At 40.8% G+C, this 19,456-nt stretch overlaps 1 protein-coding gene across 4 annotated transcripts in view; it reads right to left on the bottom strand.

Moving 5' to 3' along the window:
• Nucleotides 1-460: 460 nt before the first annotated feature.
• Nucleotides 461-19,456, bottom strand: part of ZBTB44 (zinc finger and BTB domain containing 44) — a 40,530-nt gene continuing 21,534 nt past the window's right edge. Inside the window, exons 3-6 of one of the 4 annotated variants that reach the window (XM_063178574.1) lie at nt 16,546-16,630; nt 11,574-11,737; nt 7,668-7,968; nt 461-5,663 (exon numbers count right to left, since the gene is read on the bottom strand). In XM_063178574.1, coding sequence (XP_063034644.1) covers nt 5,381-5,663; nt 7,668-7,968; nt 11,574-11,737; nt 16,546-16,630 — 833 coding nt within the window. In that variant the 3' untranslated portion in view covers nt 461-5,380. The remainder of the gene's footprint in view (nt 5,664-7,667; nt 7,969-11,573; nt 11,738-16,545; nt 16,631-19,456) is intronic. The other 3 variants (XM_063178575.1, XM_063178576.1, XM_063178577.1) reach the window with 3 other exon arrangements.

The following is a 19,456-nucleotide window of genomic DNA, read 5'->3' as shown; positions in this document are numbered from 1 at the left end:
TCACAGCTGCCACTGCAGTGACTGCCTACTGTACTTTAAACCCCTTCTGCTTTGGCTGATTTGATGAGGCTCCCCCTTGGCTTTCCATCAACATCACCCCAAGGAAAGCTGGCCCCAGCACTTTTGCAGAATGAGGTCTAAAGAGAACGTGAACAGAAGGCAATCTAACAGACAAAGGAAAATGAAACAGAAATGTGTGCTGTATTCTTAATACTCTTCATGTAACTTCTCCATCCATCTATTAATGTTAATTTTGTTTTAAACTACCTTTCTCCCAGGGACAGCTTCAGCACCAGTGAGTTCTCCTCATATCAGCTCTTTTGGGACTGGTTAAAAGCAAAGCTTTGAGAGAATGTGGCTCAAGGGACAGGGCTGCACCTTCTCACTGAAGGTCCAGGTTACTCTGCTGCACTGCAAGGCAAACACTGCCAGAGTTAAATAACCACACAAAGCAAAGATATACTCCATAAAACATTAATATTTTAATGAAAAATCTTAGCTTCATATTTCTATCCAAAGACACTCAAAACTAGTTTTTCTCCCCCCTTAATTTTGACCTATAATGGGACCAGTTTGGAGATTTTTTTTTTTTTGTATTTTGGAACTTTTTTTTTAAAGATTAAACAACCAGGCTAGCAAAAAGGTACCCAATACATACTTTTCTTATATCAAACAAGCTAGTATTTCAATACAATGTAACTATACAGAATATATACATTACACATATGATCACAAAGCAAACACTACAGGCTCAGAACAGAGTTGAAAAAACATGATATTCACATTGATTACAATAACTCTAAAAATGATTGTAACGTTGAAACGGCACTTAGTTTACAAAAAAAGTCACAAAAATATATATAGCCACCAAGAACTATGGTTCCTGAAAAATACTAATAGCCAGATAGTATTATATAAAATGTGAAGTGTATTTAAACATCGTATACATTAAAAAACAAAACCAAAACCCAAAACCAATTCTGTTAGGTCAATAAACATGCCAAGTAATCTAGCTGTGGCCAGCATCAACAAGAGAAGCTGTACTGAGGATGAGATGATGACTGATATACGGCTGGTGACTGGAGACTGGCACAGTTAAGGGGGTTTCACTGTTACTAAAATGCACAAAGAAGCCCAACAATAATTTAATTCACATTTTTTTTTCCCTCTAGCTTCCACTTTTCCCTCTTTGGGGTTTCACCATGGGCAGCACCTCGAGTGAAGGCACTGCAGAACAGAGCAAGGAAGCTGTCCAAGGACTCGGTGTAGCCAGGGTTACAGGTCAGAATATCAAAAGCATGCACAGCTAAATGAATGGTGAAACAAAATCACTCTTCTGGGGACTTCAGCAACCCTCAGGAAGACTGTAGGTACAGTTGCCACACAGGCTGGCAGCACCAGATTCCATTTTTTTTTTTTTAGTGCAACCAGATTTGTAGCTGAGAGCTGTGGGACACGGAGTTACTGTGCTAGCACACGGAGTGAACGAAAATCCAGAGCAGTAAGTACTGTTGCACTAAAATAATTCACATTTGTTTCTTTTATGGTACATTTCCTCAAATACTTGGAACCCACTCTATTTACCAGGTACCTCTGGTGTGGTGAAGTACTGTCTTGAACCCTCTTACCTGCCATCATCACGATGCTATGGGATTTATTATGTCTACAGTTGGAGATGAGAACCCTCCAAAACAGGATTTCACCTTGTGAGCAAAACTGGAACGTGAGCGGCCTGAATGAAAATCAGCTGTTTGCCATTTTCTGATGGTGTGGAAGTTGCAATGGATGTGGGAGCAGCAGGTGCTCCTCCATCTGAATTCTCTCATCCCTGCAGGGTGCACAATGCTCCTGCTGGATTTGCATATAAAATGCTTCCTGGTTTGTCTCTGAGAGAGACCAGCACTCACCTCAGCCCTCCCACCCCAGGGCTGCACGGTGGAACCAGCGACCAAGAAGTGCCTGAAGCCCTCATATAAAACCTTAAACCATAGCTTAAAAACAATAAAACTCCATCCCACAGGGGACATATAGGGATCATAGTCTTATAAAATATATCTGACTGCATTGGCAGCTATTACTTTTTTAAAAAGTTTAAATTCACATCTTTTCGACTCAGAATCCATGTGAAGCCAGAACCATTTCCAATACCCGAGTCTACTGATCTCTCAGTATGAGAGACTTGGCCGTGGTCTCTGCGAGCCTGACAACTGAACTCCAGCTGTGGGGACACCACTTGGGCTCACTCTGCTTGCAGCAGGAGGGCTGAACCACATCAGCCCTGACCCTTGTCTAGCAGACACAGAAATGAATGCTAAATAATGGATTTTTTTGGGAGGGAGGGAAAAAAAGTGAAGAAGAAATAAGAAAATGCATCCCAGAATTCAAAACCCTCTGATAATGTGCTGAAAGAAATGGATACTTTAGGTTTAATCCCAAGTGTAGTTTAAGGCAAGTTTTTTTCTGTTTTAGTTCTCTCTCTTGCTCTGTTTGGAATCCAAGCACATGAGCAACAGAAATTGTTTTATGTCCTGTGTTTTTACATCTCTCTTGTGAAGAACACCAGCATTTCAAAGAACTGAACACTTCCAACAAGCTTTAGAGAGGAGGAATAAAAAGGTGTTTGCATTTAAACCGTATTCATTTCTATGGAGAAAAGAGATATTAACAAGAAACAATTACAGACAGGAAAATCAACAAGTAAACTCAACCCTAAAGCAACCAAACAAAATCCTGCAAGAACTCTATTCTTCCTCCAGTTGAACCAGATTGAAAAGTGAGAACTAAATTAAGATGTTACCCAGAAATTAGGAAGCTGAAAAGATAATGTGTAACACACAGTGCAATGAACAATGAACCCCAGGCCTTGCCTTGTACCTCGGTGTTAATGATCCTTATTTCTTTTCAAGGAAGAACAGATCAGAGTTGTAAAGTCTTTGTAACTTTCCCCTTTCTCTTTGGTATTCTGAAAGCAATTTGCCTTCTGACTCAAAATTTTAAGTCTTAAAATCCAATATCCAGGTATGTCTGTGGTGTATTTGTACCTTCTCACCAATGAACTCTTTAGTAAAATACTTCAGGGAGGGAAATGATCAGATTTTAATGATCAGATTATGTCTTCCAGCTCATCCCTGACCACCTTGGATTATTACATCTCTGCAGTCAGGAAATGTGGTTTGGGTGAAGCACTGTTCAGAGCATGACTCACAAAGGACTCTCATTTACCTGTGGAACATGTCAGGAAAAAGAGAAAACGCTGGGTTTGAGCTCAGTGTTGCAGCCCTCTAGGTCAGAACAAAGCTCAGCAAAAGGCTTTGTCTTGTCTCACTGGCTTCTCAAGTGGAAGGGAAATGGTCTCTAAATCCAGCTCATCAGCAGGCACTGGGCTATTTCACAGCCCAGAAAAAGCATTTCTCCTTCAAGCCCTTTTAAGAAGCCTCACAAAGGTAGATATAATCAAGACTGAATTGCAGCACAGAAGTTCTTTGCAGCATGTTTCTAAAACACCCTTTGGATCTGGTGGAGAAACCTCATTCCAGCAACCTGGAAAGTACTTAAATCCCAACTGTTTTCACTCTATTTAACTAAAATATGTGGGTTTAACCTAAAAAGAGAAAAATTGCTGAAGTCACTGAAACCCTTTAAACACTTTCCAAAGGTCAATAAACTTTTTTCCTTACAAAAGCTGGCTATTAATAGAAAGAACTCAGTCTCAGAGAGTATCAGAGCTGCCTAGGCTGACTGAATACAAATTGATGTGCAATATAATACGACTTTTGTGTCTTCTGTTTCTTCAGGAGCAACCTTTCTCTATTGGTTTCATTTCCTCCTCATGTTTGCATAAAACAAATCCGGAAAATAACAGAAAATAGCAATTTACACAAACAAGACTCAAAACTAAGGGAGTAAATCATGCCTTTGGAATACTGAGATCAAGGAATACCTACTCACTCAGCACATCATCTGTAGGCCGTGGGCATTTGGCATCAAACACTGAGTTAACTTCAGAAGCTGTAAGAAAAATCACAAATCTCCTAATGTACTTCCTAATTTAGGTTTCAAAGCAGTACTTGAGCCCAAACAGGCTCGACCAAACAAGACTCACTGCTCTGAAAATCCCACACCCTCCATTTGTAGCTTTTTCTAAATATGGAAAAATGAAATTGCAAATATTTCAGTTTATTGCTTGCTTGAGCTGTGTGTGTAGCTGGAGTAATGGCCTTTAATAAACCGAGTTGGCAAGGATTTAAAGTGTTTTGAAACAGGAACAATTCATCATTGCTCTATAGGCTTTTTGTAAACAGCCCCCTGTTGGTTAGAAAGTTGTCCTTAGAGAGAATAAATTGCTTGTTTTATCCAAAACAGGCTAGTAAAAATCTCTGAAACTATACATACATATGTATAAACAAAAAAAAAAAAGTGCAATAACGCACAAAAGAGCTTATTTTTTCCAATCTGTAAACTCCCTCTAGCTAAATCTCAGATTAGTAAAAACACAGTGTGTATGTGAGGGGGCAATGATCAGAACTGCAAATAATCTGGCCACGGTTTAAGAATTTCAGTTTGGGAAAACCTTCATTTTCCTTTGTGGCTCCCCATCTACAGACAGGTACAGTCAGGAGATATTTGTCAGGCTTGCATGGCTGAACACTTCTCCATCATTCCCAATTCCTGGTGCACCTTTAGACTTTCCATGCCCAGCCTCAGCAGAGCTGATGTGTTTAGGCTATTTGATCAAGCAGTTTCTAAAAGGACTGGAACAGAAGAAGTAGGAATACCTGGCATTCATCTGGGCTGGACAGGGATGTGTGTTTTGAAGAAGTGTGTGACTGTTCCTTTCAAAACCGCTCACCATTTCCAAGCACAGGGCACAGTAAGGGCTTTGAAAAACAGCAGGCACATATAGGAAGTGTCACTTCTTTATGCAGAAGATTAAAGCATCCACTCAAAACTAGTCAAAACTGTTCAATCATGGTTTCCAATGCATCCTTTTGTTTATCATTTGAAAAAGGTTTCCTCTGATTTCTTTCCCTTAACCAGAGGGCCTGCAGAAGCAAGAGAAACTTAATGAGCTGCTCTAACTGTGGAAGAAGGAATAGTTAAAGTGATCTGAATCAGTTGTTCTTCTTTAGAAGTATATCACAGCTTCCATGATGTTCTGAAAAGATCTTTTTTTGTGCAATCAGTCTTAAATATTTTCACAGAAGTGATCATTCAGTCATGAAAAATAACGTAACATCTGTCGCAGTTTTCAGTTTAAAGCGTAGCTTACAAAGTAAAAAGGGGAAAATCTCCCCACTTTTCGTTTAAAAAAATTAAATTAAAATGTACAGGACCAAACACAGGCACTTTCCAAAGAACAAAAATGAAACCAAACCATGAATTATTCGATAGTAATAGATGACAGCTCCGGTTTGGGAGGGTCACCCGCGGCTGCCTCAGCAGTGGTGTTAGTCTTTGGCTGCTCTGGCACATCTTCTTCCTTCTCTGCCAACCCACCCAGAGACCCCAAGGGGAAAGTGCTTTCACAATTCTGAGTAGATGACACCTGTGAAATGACAGGCATTTGGACAGAAGAGTTGCTCTCAAAGCCATGCTCCCCTAGCTCATACTGCCCGAGGGTCTCCTCTTGTTCCTGGTTTAAGTAGTCCGGTACTAGGAAGTCACTGCAGGAGGGGTAAAGGACAGAAGAGAAATGTCATTTCTCACACCATGGTAGCAGCTCCATCACACAAGCATTGACAGAGAACAAAGGAACTCATTTCACATTGGCCAAGATCATGGCACTGACATACCCCACTAAGCACCATCACCTGCTTCTCATTTCCACACACACAGAATTTATTCAGTGGCATCTATTTCACATCTGTATTTCCTACACAGCAACTTCTTATGATTAGATTGTATCACCTTGATGAGAATGAAAGTTAATGTCTGGAACACATTTGGCACTGCAAACCTCATTGAAAAAAAAAGGGAGCACTCAGGCTTTAAAAATAGAAACAAAAATGAGTTCAGCACTGGCAAAATGTGGCCCTTTCTATGTCTGAGGTACAACATCCCCCAGAGCAGCAGCAGGACTTCCCTGTGAGTGGGCAGGCTGGAACCAGGGGCACAGGTGGGGCAGCTGAAGGCAGAGGGAGCTGCCAGCTGCACTGGGGGTGTGATCCTGACACGTATCACACTCCTGAGAAAAGTATGGACTTGAATTTCCTTCCCCTTTTAATCCTTCCTGGACAACTCTTGTGCTATGCACTCTTAACAGCTGAGGGCTGAGTGGATCCAAAGAAAACCTATCAAATGCTCCAGTTGTACTTTCAGAGCATGAGGACATAATGGAAATAAATTTCTTTGCAAGTTTTCAGCACCACACATGAAGTTTGTCGTGAGACAAGTATATACATGTATTACATATATGCACATTTGTATGCTTGGGTTCACCTGGCAATGCCTCAGTTAAAAGAAATCCTTAAAGGACAGAAGCATTCACTGCTCCAACCCCAACTCTGCTAAACCTCATGATTGTCAAATCAGACTGAAGGAAGGGCTACAGGCAACTTAAATCACACCCTTTAGTGTGACTTTAATTTGCTGACAACAATGCAGTGCTTACCACAACCAGGGCATCACCCTCAGAGTGTTTGCTCCAGTTTTGGCACAAGAGCCAAGAACAAGAACTGTGTAAGCCCTCAGATATGAAGCACTTGTACTTTTAAACAATATTCTGCTGAAAGAACAGCAACTGGCTTTCCTGCTTTGTTTTTCAATCTTTTTCATCCTACATCACTTCTGAGTTAATCAAATAGAACAAAATACTCAAATGTTTTTATGGGAAGAAGAATAATGTCTGGAAATCAGGAGGGGTGGGATTGTGATGCTGTAACATTCAGAACATTGCATTTTTTGCATTGCTGAAGGCAGATGACGTACACACAGTAAGCTGCACTCTCTCTATGGATTTCTGGGCTGGAAGATCTTCCTGTCTTCAATTTCTCTCATCCAACTTTTGTATTTTCTATCTCAAATTCCAACAATTATATTTTTATCAATGAGAGAACACAGTGCTCGTCTGATACCTCAGAACTCTTTTAATAGTCTTTAGCAGTGCATTTGTGAGATATGCCAAGTCTTTGGTGCCCTGATAAAAAATATCCAAGTGGCCCTTACTATTTCCAAACCTATTAGTCTAACCATTTAGTAATGTTATCTAGAAAATGAGAAAGGAGAAGGTCTGGAGTCATGCAATCTTTCCACAGAAGTTGGAAGTCTGTGTCCTATGAAAGTGAACAGGCTACATACAAGATTTTGAAAAGCAAATCAATATAAAATCACCAATACTGTAGGACAGAACACTGTGGCTTCACACCATTGGCCTGGCCATAGGTACTAGTGAAAAGAGAAATTAAATAACCCAGAACCAGCCTCTGCATATCACTGGATTCTTCAGTAGCCTCCTATATAGCTCCCATGCTGCAAGACAGATCAGATACAACAGAGAGTGGAGCAGGAATCAATCTGACTGGAATTAGCTGGCAGCCTGATGAGAGGCACAGCAGGCTGCCCTGAAAGCAGGAAATGATGATCTAAGGAAAAAAAAAAAAAAAGGAAAAAAAAAAAGAAAAAAAAGAAAAAAGCAAGTTTCCCTGTTAGGTTTTTGCTGTGCACCTCACCTGCTCTGGAAGTAGTTTGCTAGCTCTGACGCTTCATGGTTCAAGCTCCTCAGGTGAACGATTAAATTTCCAGAGTTGGTGAACATGGCGCCGCATGTTTTGCACTCGTAAATCCGAGGCTTGCGGATAATGTGCCGGGAAACCCGCATGTGGTGTTTATATTCCCCGAAGGAAGTGAAAGTGGCACTACATATCTGGCACCGGAAACAGCGTTTACCTTCGTGCTTCAGGCGATGCATCTTGAGCGAGTAAGCGCGGGTGAACTTTTTCCCACAGCGGTCACACTGAAAGGGTTTAATGCCTGTGGGAGAGAGCACAAACACGTTCACCTGGGGAGCACAGGGCACAATCCTCCCCAGACAGCAGCTCTAGGTGCTCACAGCAAAGCCCTGCTTGAGGAAGAGATTCTCTGTTAACAATTAGAGCAGAGCTGTATTCCCTCAGAAACCATCTCCAGGAAATCTCAGGTGTAAGAGCCGAAATGGGGGATGTGGGACTTCAGGCAGCTCTCCAAAATGCAGTTTATTGTATCCAAAATGCAGTTTATTCCATCCAAAACGTTACAGCAGTCCAGGGTCGTGGGTGACAGAGCTGTGCCTACAGCTGTCAGCTCCAGCTGCAGGCAGGCCTGGAAACCTGCATCCCTCATTCAGGCTCTTACTAATGGTGCCCCACATTGGGCGCCACTGTAAGAGCTGAAATGAGAGATGTGGGACTTCAGGGGCTCTCCAAAATGCAGTTTATTGTATCCAAAATGCAGTTTATTGTATACAAAATCCAGTTTATTCCATCCAAAACGTTACAGCAGTCCAGGGTCGTGGGTGACAGAGCTGTGCCTACAGCTGTCAGCTCCAGCTGCAGGCAGGCCTGGAAACCTGCATCCCTCATTCAGGCTCTTACTGATGGTGCCCCACGTTGGGCGCCACTAAGAGCCGAAATGAGAGATGTGGGACTTCAGGAGCTCTCCAAAATGCAGTTTATTGTATCCTAAATGCAAATTATTGTATCCAAAATGCAGCTTATTGTATCCAAAATCCAGTTTATTCCATCCAAGACGTTACAGCAGTCCAGGGCCATGGGTGACAGAGCTGTGCCCACAGCTGTCAGCTCCAGCTGCAGGCAGGCCTGGAGACCCTTTGGTTTTGGTTACAATGCATTCTATACTTTTCTTTTGGTTACATTGCATTCTATACTTTTCTTTGCTGAGCATCTTAATACAGCAGAACCAATCTATACCTTAACTATTATCTATAGCCTATCATAACTACTGTAATTACCATATTCATGTTACTTGTCTCCAATCACTAAAAGTTAGTACATTACAGTTTAAGCTGGAAGTTGTATTTCAGTTTTCTTGCAGTGGAAAATTCTGAGACCTTTTTTCTACTTGCCACATTTGCTGACTTGTTTGTCTGTTCTATCTTTCTGCTTGGTAAAAACATCTTCTTGTTTGGGGTGGGTTTATCCTTTGCTCTAAGCCATAAAAACCCCTTCTAACCAACACACCCTTTGGCTCCTTGGTTATCCAGTAAGACTGGCTCAGCAATTCTTTTCTTCTATATCAAAACTTGCTTCCATCTCTATTCCTTCATTTTAAAATCTTTCTGTCAAGCACACATATCTGTGAGACTTTCTTGTCAAACTTTCATCCTTCCCATCACTCATGGCTGTGACCTGTCCTGAGCTCTTTCCCCACAGTTTAAATGAGCTCAAGCCCCCGTGGATTGGATTAAACGTCCCCAGGTGTGGGAATTCATAAAATCAAGGGTTTTGGGAAAGCTGCAAAAGGCAGGCTTCAGAGACAGCAGAACTGAGATTAGAGCTGATAGCATCTTCCCATTGCCATAACCCTGTAATGAAACTGATACTAAAAAATAAACCAGCCCAGAGCACGTTCCTCCTCAGTCCTGTCCCATTTGTGATTTGTACAGAGCCTCCAACCAGCAACACCCAGGCACAGCCACAAGGCCCTGATGCTGCAGCCATCTCCTGTGCCTTTGAACTCCTTTGATCTCGGCAGTTTCTTGTGCCAGACTGGTTCCCAACAATGCAATTATCAGCCTACCCTTAATTGCAATGTTTTTTTCTGGCTGCCTTTGGCCTCAGAGAAGTGTTCTGGCAAGGGGACTGTGCACAGGGACGCCCCTGTAATGCAGCAGGAATGGTGATAAAAGGGGCACTAGGAGCCTTTATATTGCGTGGGAACCTTGCTGCACAAGGATTTTCGGCAACTTTGCATGACAGACAGCTCTCTAAGACAGCAGAGCTTCATGCCTCTCATTTTTTCCTTGTATTAATTTAGAATTTTTTTTCTTGTATTAATTCTAGAAATTCAATTCCTAGTTAATTTTTCATTTCTTACCCTAAAACATGCGAGCTCTGCAACATGTTGGAGTGGCTGAGTGTTTAATCACACAAACAGTACTATTACAAGATAAAAGTCTGAGTCACCAAAACCTTAGGATTTAATAAAAAGTGTGAACTGCAGAAAGTGGGAAAATCCAAACATGAGGTTAAGAATCTGGAATATGGAGCTCTATTCATAATAGGGCTGTCAAGGAATAAAAAAGATTTTCTCAAAAGGCTGAATGTGCATCAGCCCTGGCTGTTAATTCCCCCAGTCTTTCACTCTGCTTTCCTTACTTTCAAAGCAGGAGGTGAACTTTTAATTGAGGGCTTTTAGACAGAGAAAGCTGTAGTTAAGGTTACACTGCAATGCCCTGTTAAGCATGTGAAAACAAGTTAATAAACTGGAATATGGTCTGATGGAGCTCAAACTTTTCATGCTTTCCTTGTGTCCAAGGGCACCTATTTCCTCTGGTAGCTTGAGGGAAATCTCTTTAGCCATTTTACTCATGTGAAAACACTTTCAACATTTACAAGCTTTGAGAGTTCTTTTGCATGTTAATTATTCTAAACCAGCTATTCAAAGCTCTCCCAGCTTTACCCACGGGTTGTCAGGTGGACCAGAGATGCTTTGCTGTCAGATTTTAACAACAGGCTTGGGATCATTTTGCACCTGATATGCCCACAGAATTTGCTTTTTCAAATATTAAACACATATCTGGCTATTTTGCTTGAAAGGATTTGACAAATAATTATTGACAGGGGAAAAATTACACTTTGTCAGTTGTCTGCCCTGTCCCAGAATGGTTCAGCCTCTGTGTACAGTAAGAGTCAGACTCAAACCAGGAGATGCTAAATCATGAGACTTAGTGGCCAAGTGCAAAACCCTTCAATATTCCCTTTATTCCCTCAAATGTCAATGTTATTGCCACATAATGCTGACAAGTCTTGAAAACACCAATAGCAAAGACATTGGGGAGTTCATGCTTGGTTAGAAATCAAAATTAATTTGGGGACCCAGGTCCAGAGGAGGCATTCCCATAAACCTTTGGCTGCCTGTGCTACCTGCAGGAGCTAAATTGATAATCAAACCAATTCAGTTGTCCTGCAATCCTTCCAAAAAGTCTGAGATCCAAAGGCATACAACCTCCTAAAATGCAAGGACACAGATAGATAATATTTTCTTATGCAGAAAGGAGACTTTATGCAAGTCTGCTCTGAAACACAGCAGGGAATTGCAATATGGCAGAGGAAGAATTTCAATCTATTTCTTTAGTGCAATACAAGGGCCAAGTATATTTTATTTCATCTCAGATCTTTTTCAGGAAAATTACTTATCCTGATGAGTTGCAGGCAATCAGGTTTTTTTCAGTCCACACAAATGCTGATTATCCACGAGCACAACTATCAGTCAGACTCCAGGGATCAAAACAACCATTCAACGACAACCTCTACCCAATCTTTCTGAAATCAACTCTCAAGCACTTGGCAGGTGAGTGAAAAAGCTGCATTATTACAAGGCTGTGAGTCAGGAATTGGGGGAGCAGGGCTGTTTCTCACCTGAGTGGATGAGCATGTGTTGTTTCAGGTTCTGGATGCGGGTGAAGCGCACCCCGCACGTGGGACACTGGAAGGGTCTGTCGGGACCGTTGGGGCTGGGCCTCTCTGTGCTGCTGGTGGAAGGAGCAATGTAGAGTTGGTAGGGGTACTGAACGTTCTCCAGACTACAAAGAAAAAAGGCATTCATTTATAAAACCAGCCAAGAAGCCTCCTCTGCAAAAATCGGAACCTTGAGGGCTTTTGTGGGAGAAGGAAGAGATTGGCACGTCACATTTCTGCTGAAATCTCATTTATTCTGGAAATCTCTGGGTCTGTAGCAATGTGTCTGATCTGCACCTGAAATCTTACAGTCACTGACTCTGCACATCTGAGCACACCCAGGGAATAAGCTCAGAATTCTGTTTCTCTGGGCCTGAGCACAACTGCAAGCTGAACTGAATGTTATTTTCCAGGCGTGGGCATTTTCTCCAGCACATCGATGACTTGCAATCACTAAACAGTCCCTGAGGAAGAGTTTATAGAGCTGAGCAAATGAAAAGCAAAGGAGTATTTTGCAGCTTCAGTGATATTTACAAATGAAATTAAAGCCAATTAATTTTTCATTTCAATCCAAGCTCCATCAACAAATACTAGCATCTACAATTGCATATTTCTTAGTTTAAAATATTAATCTAATGAAGCAATACTTGCTCCTTGTCTGATTCAAAGAGCTCCAGTGCTGTGTTTAAAGAACAGCACATGAACTGCAATGAGGAACAATTTAACTTTCAAAGTAATTTATTTAAAACTGACTAATTGCTCCTCCATAGCCTCCAGCTGCAAACTGTTTAAGGGAACTATAGTGCTCTAATCCAAGTCCTCTGGCAAGGAGCTTGCTAAAGGGCACAGTGAAATAGGAACAGATCTGCTGGTACAAACAGGGTTTGTATTACCTGGGGTTTCCCTTCCCTGAGCATTAAAATCTGTATTTTTGGTGAAATTGCCATTTCAGCTGCTCCCAGCCTGCTGAAAGATCAGCCATCAGTGGCAGCAGGGAACTGCTCTGACCCTGGTTGTTCACAACACATTGCAACCTGAGCTTTGCTAAAGTGAAATGTCTGAAATGCCCTGAGAAAAGAAAAGATGCAATGGTGCCTCCTCACAGTCAGAAAGTTTTCCTAACTGAGGAAATCCTTCTGCTGCTCTGCCTCCCCCTCAGGCCTAGAGGGCTGGGATCAGGGTAATGCTGGATTTGGGGGTTTCTAACACTCACACAAAATGAAACATGCACTTTGCACAAAGACATTTTCCTAGGCATCATACAAAAATTCACAAAGCAGCTCAGCACAGGAGGGGAAGAACCAGGATCATCTCTTTAAAATCAACACTTAAACTGTCTTTACTGTGGAAAAGGATGGAACTACAACTGTGAGGACAGGGGGGATCTGAATTCTGAGTGCAGAATTCTCAGCAGCCAAAGTTCCAGTTGTAAAATTTATCTGGAGAGAGAGCACCAGGTATCTCTTGATACACACAGGATTAAAGGGTTTCCTGTAGAGTTTAGTATCACTCAGTCTGTAAAACCCTAAGGATTTCTGACCTCACATGGCACTGGAGGAAGATTTGCACTAAAGAAGACATTTTCTTGTCCTTGACTTTTTATACACAGTAGGGTCCCAGAGCTGTGGAAAACAGAGATGTGACGGACTGGTGATCTGTGATAAAGGGAATATTTGCAAGAGCAAAGTCACTAGCTCCTGTCCTGGGCCTGGCAGAATGGAGTTCTCTGCCATTTTGGGGTCTAAAAAACATCAACTGAAGCTTTTTGAAATAAATGAGAGCATTTTAAACACAGGTTCTGATTTTTCTAACCAAATTCCTGACCAAGCCTGGCACTCTGCTTCCTTTTTTATACATGAAGTGCGCTCAAATAAGAATAACATTTGGGTTTTGTGACAACAAAGAATTTCATCTTCTGACAAGTTCCTTAGGTGCTGCCTCCCTCAGTGCTGTGGTAGGGGACTGTGAGGAGGCACAGGCACCTTGTGCTGCTGGAGCTTTCTCAGGAGACACCCAAAGTAGGGCAGCAGAGCTCTCCTTTTGTTTCCAGCTCAGGAGCCAGAGCTGAGCTCTCCTTTTGTTTCCAGCTCTCTTGGGCTCACTCACCCTCCATGCCTGTGCTGGTGCCACCTCATGCCCTGGAGAAGTGTTATGGGCACAGCTCCACAGAAGAAATTGAAATTAAAGCCTGGTTTTGTAATTCATCCATCTTTCATGGTGAGGAGGGCTGATTAAAGCAGATGCAGTGGGAATCAGAGGCTCCCCAGCTATCAGTGCCTGGCTTGTCTTTTCCCATGCTCACACTGCCAGCAGGGTGAAATACCTATTTGGTGACATAACTTAGCACCATGAAGAGATTCTATTTGAAACATTATTAGATTTTCTCTCCCCTGCTTCTTTTTCCCCTCACATTTACTTAATTTTTTTGCAATTTGTGATCAATATGGCATTTAACAGCTGAGATTTGTCTGACATCTCCAAGAACTTCTGCACATAGAGAGAGAGGTTTCAAGTGTTGTCACTGAAATATCCTACTTGCACTTTTTCTTTTCATCCTGAGATTATTTACATATTTAACTACGCAGAACTGAACTCTGACAAACATGAATTCCAGGTTCACTGGCATTTTGGTAATGTCCATTATTTGCAAATAACTGTTATTTTAGAGAAATGGAGATTCTCATTCTGTTGGATCAGAGAGACTTTTTATAACTTTTATAAATGAGCAATTCCTTTTGAAGTGCAGCCACAAACTGATACAGACACCAAGATTAGAAAAGTGTGTAACAATCCAAATGTGAAATACCAGAGAAGGAATAGATGAGACTTCACTGAACAATAATTTTAATACTTAACAGACTCCTGTGTGCCTATTAAGCTGACAACAATTACATGTGACCTACTGTTTATGAAACACTGATTATGCAGGAGGCCAAATTAATGATGTTAATTATTTAAGACAGAAACTCAAGAGATAAGACATCTTAGTTTTTGAAATGTTTATGATTCTTCCACAGTGACATGGATGAAATATTGAGAGGCTTTTAGAGGGACTGGGCTTTTGCTTTGTTTTAGAAATAGAAATGTAATATATTACATTTATTAATATAATAAATGCTTATTACAACATACATTTTTCAATATTAGTTTGCATTGGGCACACACAACTGATTTTGACATTTTGAGAATTTCTAGTGGTAAAGAAATGTACAACCTGGAGTTAAAGGTGCATGAAACATTCAGTTTGGGAAGGAAATTTTCTCCATCTGTACAATGTATTGATTGGGTTTTTCTAATTCAGCTAGAGAAACGTGTTTTACTTTACTCAGAATTTTTATGCACCCAAAACTCTGTGCCCAAATTGCTGCACAGTGGACAACAATCCATATTTATTGGCTGCTGTGTCCATCCCATGCTTGAAATGGGAATTTCAGTCATGCTTGAAGGGCTGTCCCAGTGTATTTGAAAGCACTGACAAGACAAATACAAACCCCTGAAAGGAAACTGCTCAGGTCTTGGAAGCACCATTTTAAACTTTTAGCTGGTTCTTGGAATCAGAACATTCTTGACACTTTCATTTGAATTTATAAAATAAATCACTTGGTAGAAAATTTTAGTTCTGGAGTCTGAAATCCCCTTGACTCTCAGTTCACTTGTAGCTATTGAAACAAGGTGCAAACTCTACTTCATTTTCCTGATACTTCTGTCACTCTGAGACTAATTATTCTCAAACTGGAGCATAAACTGTGGTAAATATTCTTTCCTTCTCTGCATGTAGGAGATATTTTAGTGGGAATTTTCAGTGTGTTTAAAGAATTTTTTATCTTTTGAGTTTTCTATGCAATTTGTGCTGAAGCTCTGCAGTTTTATAGGAAATTTCTGAAATAATCCACTGCTGAAAATATGTGTGCCACTTGACATCAGAATTACAGGTTTCAAAGCCTGGATTAGTTCAAGTGCAACATGTGTTCCTACTATTAATTCAACCCTTAAGTGCTGGGTGTTATTTTTATACTCAGGTTTGTTAGCAGATAGATAAAATCTTCCATGTCATCCAAAAAGTCTTATCTAAGCAGTTATTTTCCCTTTTTAAGGGAAGTGGGACAGATTTGAGATGGAAATGGCAGGAAATATTTTATGAGCTATGAAAATGCAGCTTTTGGTTATTATCCCTATAGGGAGCTTCTCTTGACACAATTTCTGCAACAACTTCCAAAGGTTCACACTTCTTCCTCAGATTTACTTGTCTTACAAACCCCAGTTTGGAAAAATGTGCTGAGAGAGGGGAGAGCTCAGCACTGGAAGTCAGAGGAGCTGAGAGCAGCCCTGTGTGCCATGCTGGGTACCTCACTTGGCTCTAACAGACAGAACCATGATGTCTCTTTGACCAAACAGACCCAGTTCAGTTTGGGTTTCTCTGCCAACCTTCCCTTATAAGGGATTCCCTTAATAAATCACTCAGCTCAGCACAGCAAAAGCCTGCTAAATATTTACAGCAAGTGCCACACAGCATCTTGGTAAGAACTACAGGCAGAAAGTTTGGGGGAAGAGATTTAAGGCTGCTCTGCCTCTCTTGTGGCTTGCAGTAGTGAGGTCTGTTGAAGTCAGGCCTTGTTTTCAGTTGTTTCACATAGAGGTTTAATTAAAATTTATTAACACAGAGCAATGATGACGAAACAGCAAGAACAGGAACATCTTTCTTCACCAGTGCTGCCTGGAAATAAACAGGAACCAAAAAGCAACGAGTAAGCAGATTGTGACTTTCATCACCTACATTCTCCTAAAGCATCTGCCCCTCCAGGCACTGATTGTACTTTGATCAACACACAGAACTCGATGTAGGAACAACTCAACATTGTGGGATTAAGGCTGGGGAGGTTCATTACAGCACCCACTGGGTGCAGAACACTTTGCACACCAGGTTGGTACATACCGATCATCATCGTCTGCGTGAGCGTTGGTGCCAGAGGTGCTCTGGAGTGTGGGCAGTCCCTCTGTAACCCCCTCATCTATGGAGCCTAGGCAAAGAAAAAAGGGCAATTTAATGTAAATAACTGCTCAGAAAGGGTTGGGGAGGCAGGTAAATACACATCAAGGTTGCTTTCTCAAATCTCTGATAGACACTGATAGCTGGGTGATAAGATAATAGAAGTGCCTTGGGAAAGTAATTTACAACACCCAGAAACAACTTGTTCCAAATCAGCTGCTCTCTGCACAGATTACCCAATAAATTGACAATTCAATAAGGGCACATATTTGGTACACCTAGAAAATGGAAATGTTAAATACAGCCAGTTTTCAAAACACATCCAGTACTAGCACTGAAAAGCAGAAATGTTATTCACCTAAAGGGACGATTTTGTCAATTTTTCAAGACTTCCTGAGCAATAAAGAGTTCAAACCTGCCACACTAAATGGCTTTTGTGGTCCAAATCATCCATAAATATATTAACTGATAATGTCTTCATTTATTGATAAGCAGCTGAGACAGGAAGAGCCCTCTGGGAAATCAGAAATGCAACACAAAAAAGACAAACCAGCTGTTTGTTAGAGAAATGTACAAACAAAACCACTCCAGAGCTCTGGGGCAAATGTGGCTCAAGGGGCCTGGGGAACAGAATCCAAGGAAACAGAGCACTAAAACAAACCCACACCTTCATTCACTGATGGCTCATCTGTCATCAGCTCCAGAGTTTGGTCAAGCAGCCCCTGGATGTCCCCACTAAATCCATGGGACATGAGGAAGGGAAGGAGATTTCTCCCCCTACATCGCCATCTCAAGGACAAGCAAAGTGCAGGACAGTGCCAAAAGCTGCTCTGGCTGCTGGGGTGAAATAATTCTGCTTTCTAAGAGAGGAGCAACCTGAATTTGGGGACCCTAAAGGGCACCAGAAACATCAAGTAGAATTAGGTGTACGCTGGCAAGTGTCAGAGAAAATGGAAAACCAAAGAGAAGGAACAAAGATGGGGAAGGTGAAGCAGAAAATGTGCATATTCTGTCAAAAAGAATGAGAGATCTTTCCCAAAGTGAGAGATTCCTGTCTTAATGTGATGCCATGTTATGGGGCCAGTGACAAGAGGAAAATTGCATCTCTGGCAGCTTCCCAATTAGTAAAATAAAATTATTTGATTTTGTTAAGAAGTGACAAACTATACTTGGGAAATTCATCAGCTAAGCAATCTATAAAGTACAAAAGTTAATCCCATTTTGATTTATCCTTCTTTCTCATGAAATACTTAAGTGACAGTCCACTAAAAATAAGCCCAACTGCTCTTAGGTTGAATTTCATGCCTCCACCTCTCAAATGCCAAAAGTGCTAATGAGTTATGAGAGTGTCTTCTCAGACACAGCTGTTTTGTAACAATAATGATTTATTTACCAAGTCCCTGCTCCATGTCTCCTTCCAAATATAATAAATTGCAAATGAACAATTCTTAAATTTCCCAAAGAGTGAATAAGAGCTTTTTGCAATATCAGAGAGAGGCAAGAATGCTTTTGTAAATGCACTATAAAACACTGAGATAAATATATGCAATTATATGTGGAAAATACATTCAGGGGAGAAAAAGCTGTACTTTAACATATCTTGCTGCCTCCATTTACTATTCTTACATTACTGCATAAAGTAATGCATTTTTGGGAGGTAAAAACTGCTTTCTAGCTACAAAGTGTGCTGTATCATAACTGGGCTAAAAAGCAAGAACACTGTTTCCCTTTATAGCAAAACATGAATAAAAACCATTCTGAGAATGGTTATTATGCCAAAACCACTAAATATTAATTCAAACACATTCAAAGACAAAGAGCAGATTTGTACTTTAAAGATTTTGCCCTGGCACATTTTTCTTCTCTCTGCAGCTGTTTTAAGGCAGGACATGCTGTACTAACAGCAATGACAGATATTTATTAAGTTTAAAAATTATAATCACTAAAGCCTGAGATTGTCTACCCCATGCACACAAAACTGCTCATCTGGGGCCTGGAGTTTACACCCAGTTTGTTCTTTAAGCTGCCTTGGTGTGATATTCATTTATATATTTATGATATATATCACTTGATATGCTATTTTTAACATTCCCTAATCATTACTGTTCCTTGTTCTATTTGTCTGTGATGATATAATTACTTTGATGAAATAATTTGCATCTCTTATCACATGGCCCTGGCAAAGTCTTTCAATTCTGACTGCAATGAGTTAAAACTGAATCAAACAAAACCTGCTTTTGAACAAGGACCTCTATTTCTGGTCACTCCCCAGCAAACAAATAGTTTCTTTTAGTTTTTAATTTGTGCAATATTTTGGCAAACTGCATTTAAAGGTTGAGAGTTAAACTAGAAGACATTAAGTCTGTTCCTCAGCAAAGGCAAACATCCTTGTCTCCAACAAAGAAAACATTTTCATTTGGAAAAAGCATTACAATCTAAAATATCAACAAGTGGAGAACAATCCAACAGCACAGGATGGCATAGATGGGAAATATTTTCATTTCTTTTTATGAATAGTTTGGCATTGAGTATGTGTCGCGGTTCTGCAGGGTCAGCCTGATCTCACTTTCTCCAGGGATGTCACAGTGTTGCACTGACCAAAGCAAACAAATAATGCAGATTACAAAGCTACAAATCTTCACTGTGCTGTAGTTTATTTAATTCCTTAATGGGGGCAGCCTTTCACATCCACATTATTTGAATGAAGCAGAGCAGTGCATTTGCCATTCTTCCAGCCTTCAAACAGAACAGGAGTTATTAAAAATGTTTCAGTAAACAAACTCTGCTGAGCACAGCTCAAGCCATTTGAGAGTGAAGGAGCTGACTTGGGCAAAATTTTGATAATTAAATTAGAAAT

The sequence above is a fragment of the Melospiza melodia genome, chromosome 29 (assembly GCF_035770615.1).
Source record: "Melospiza melodia melodia isolate bMelMel2 chromosome 29, bMelMel2.pri, whole genome shotgun sequence".
Taxonomy (NCBI): domain Eukaryota; kingdom Metazoa; phylum Chordata; class Aves; order Passeriformes; family Passerellidae; genus Melospiza; species Melospiza melodia.
Note: the sequence above shows the minus strand (reverse complement) of the source record. Positions and strands in the feature narration are given on the sequence as shown.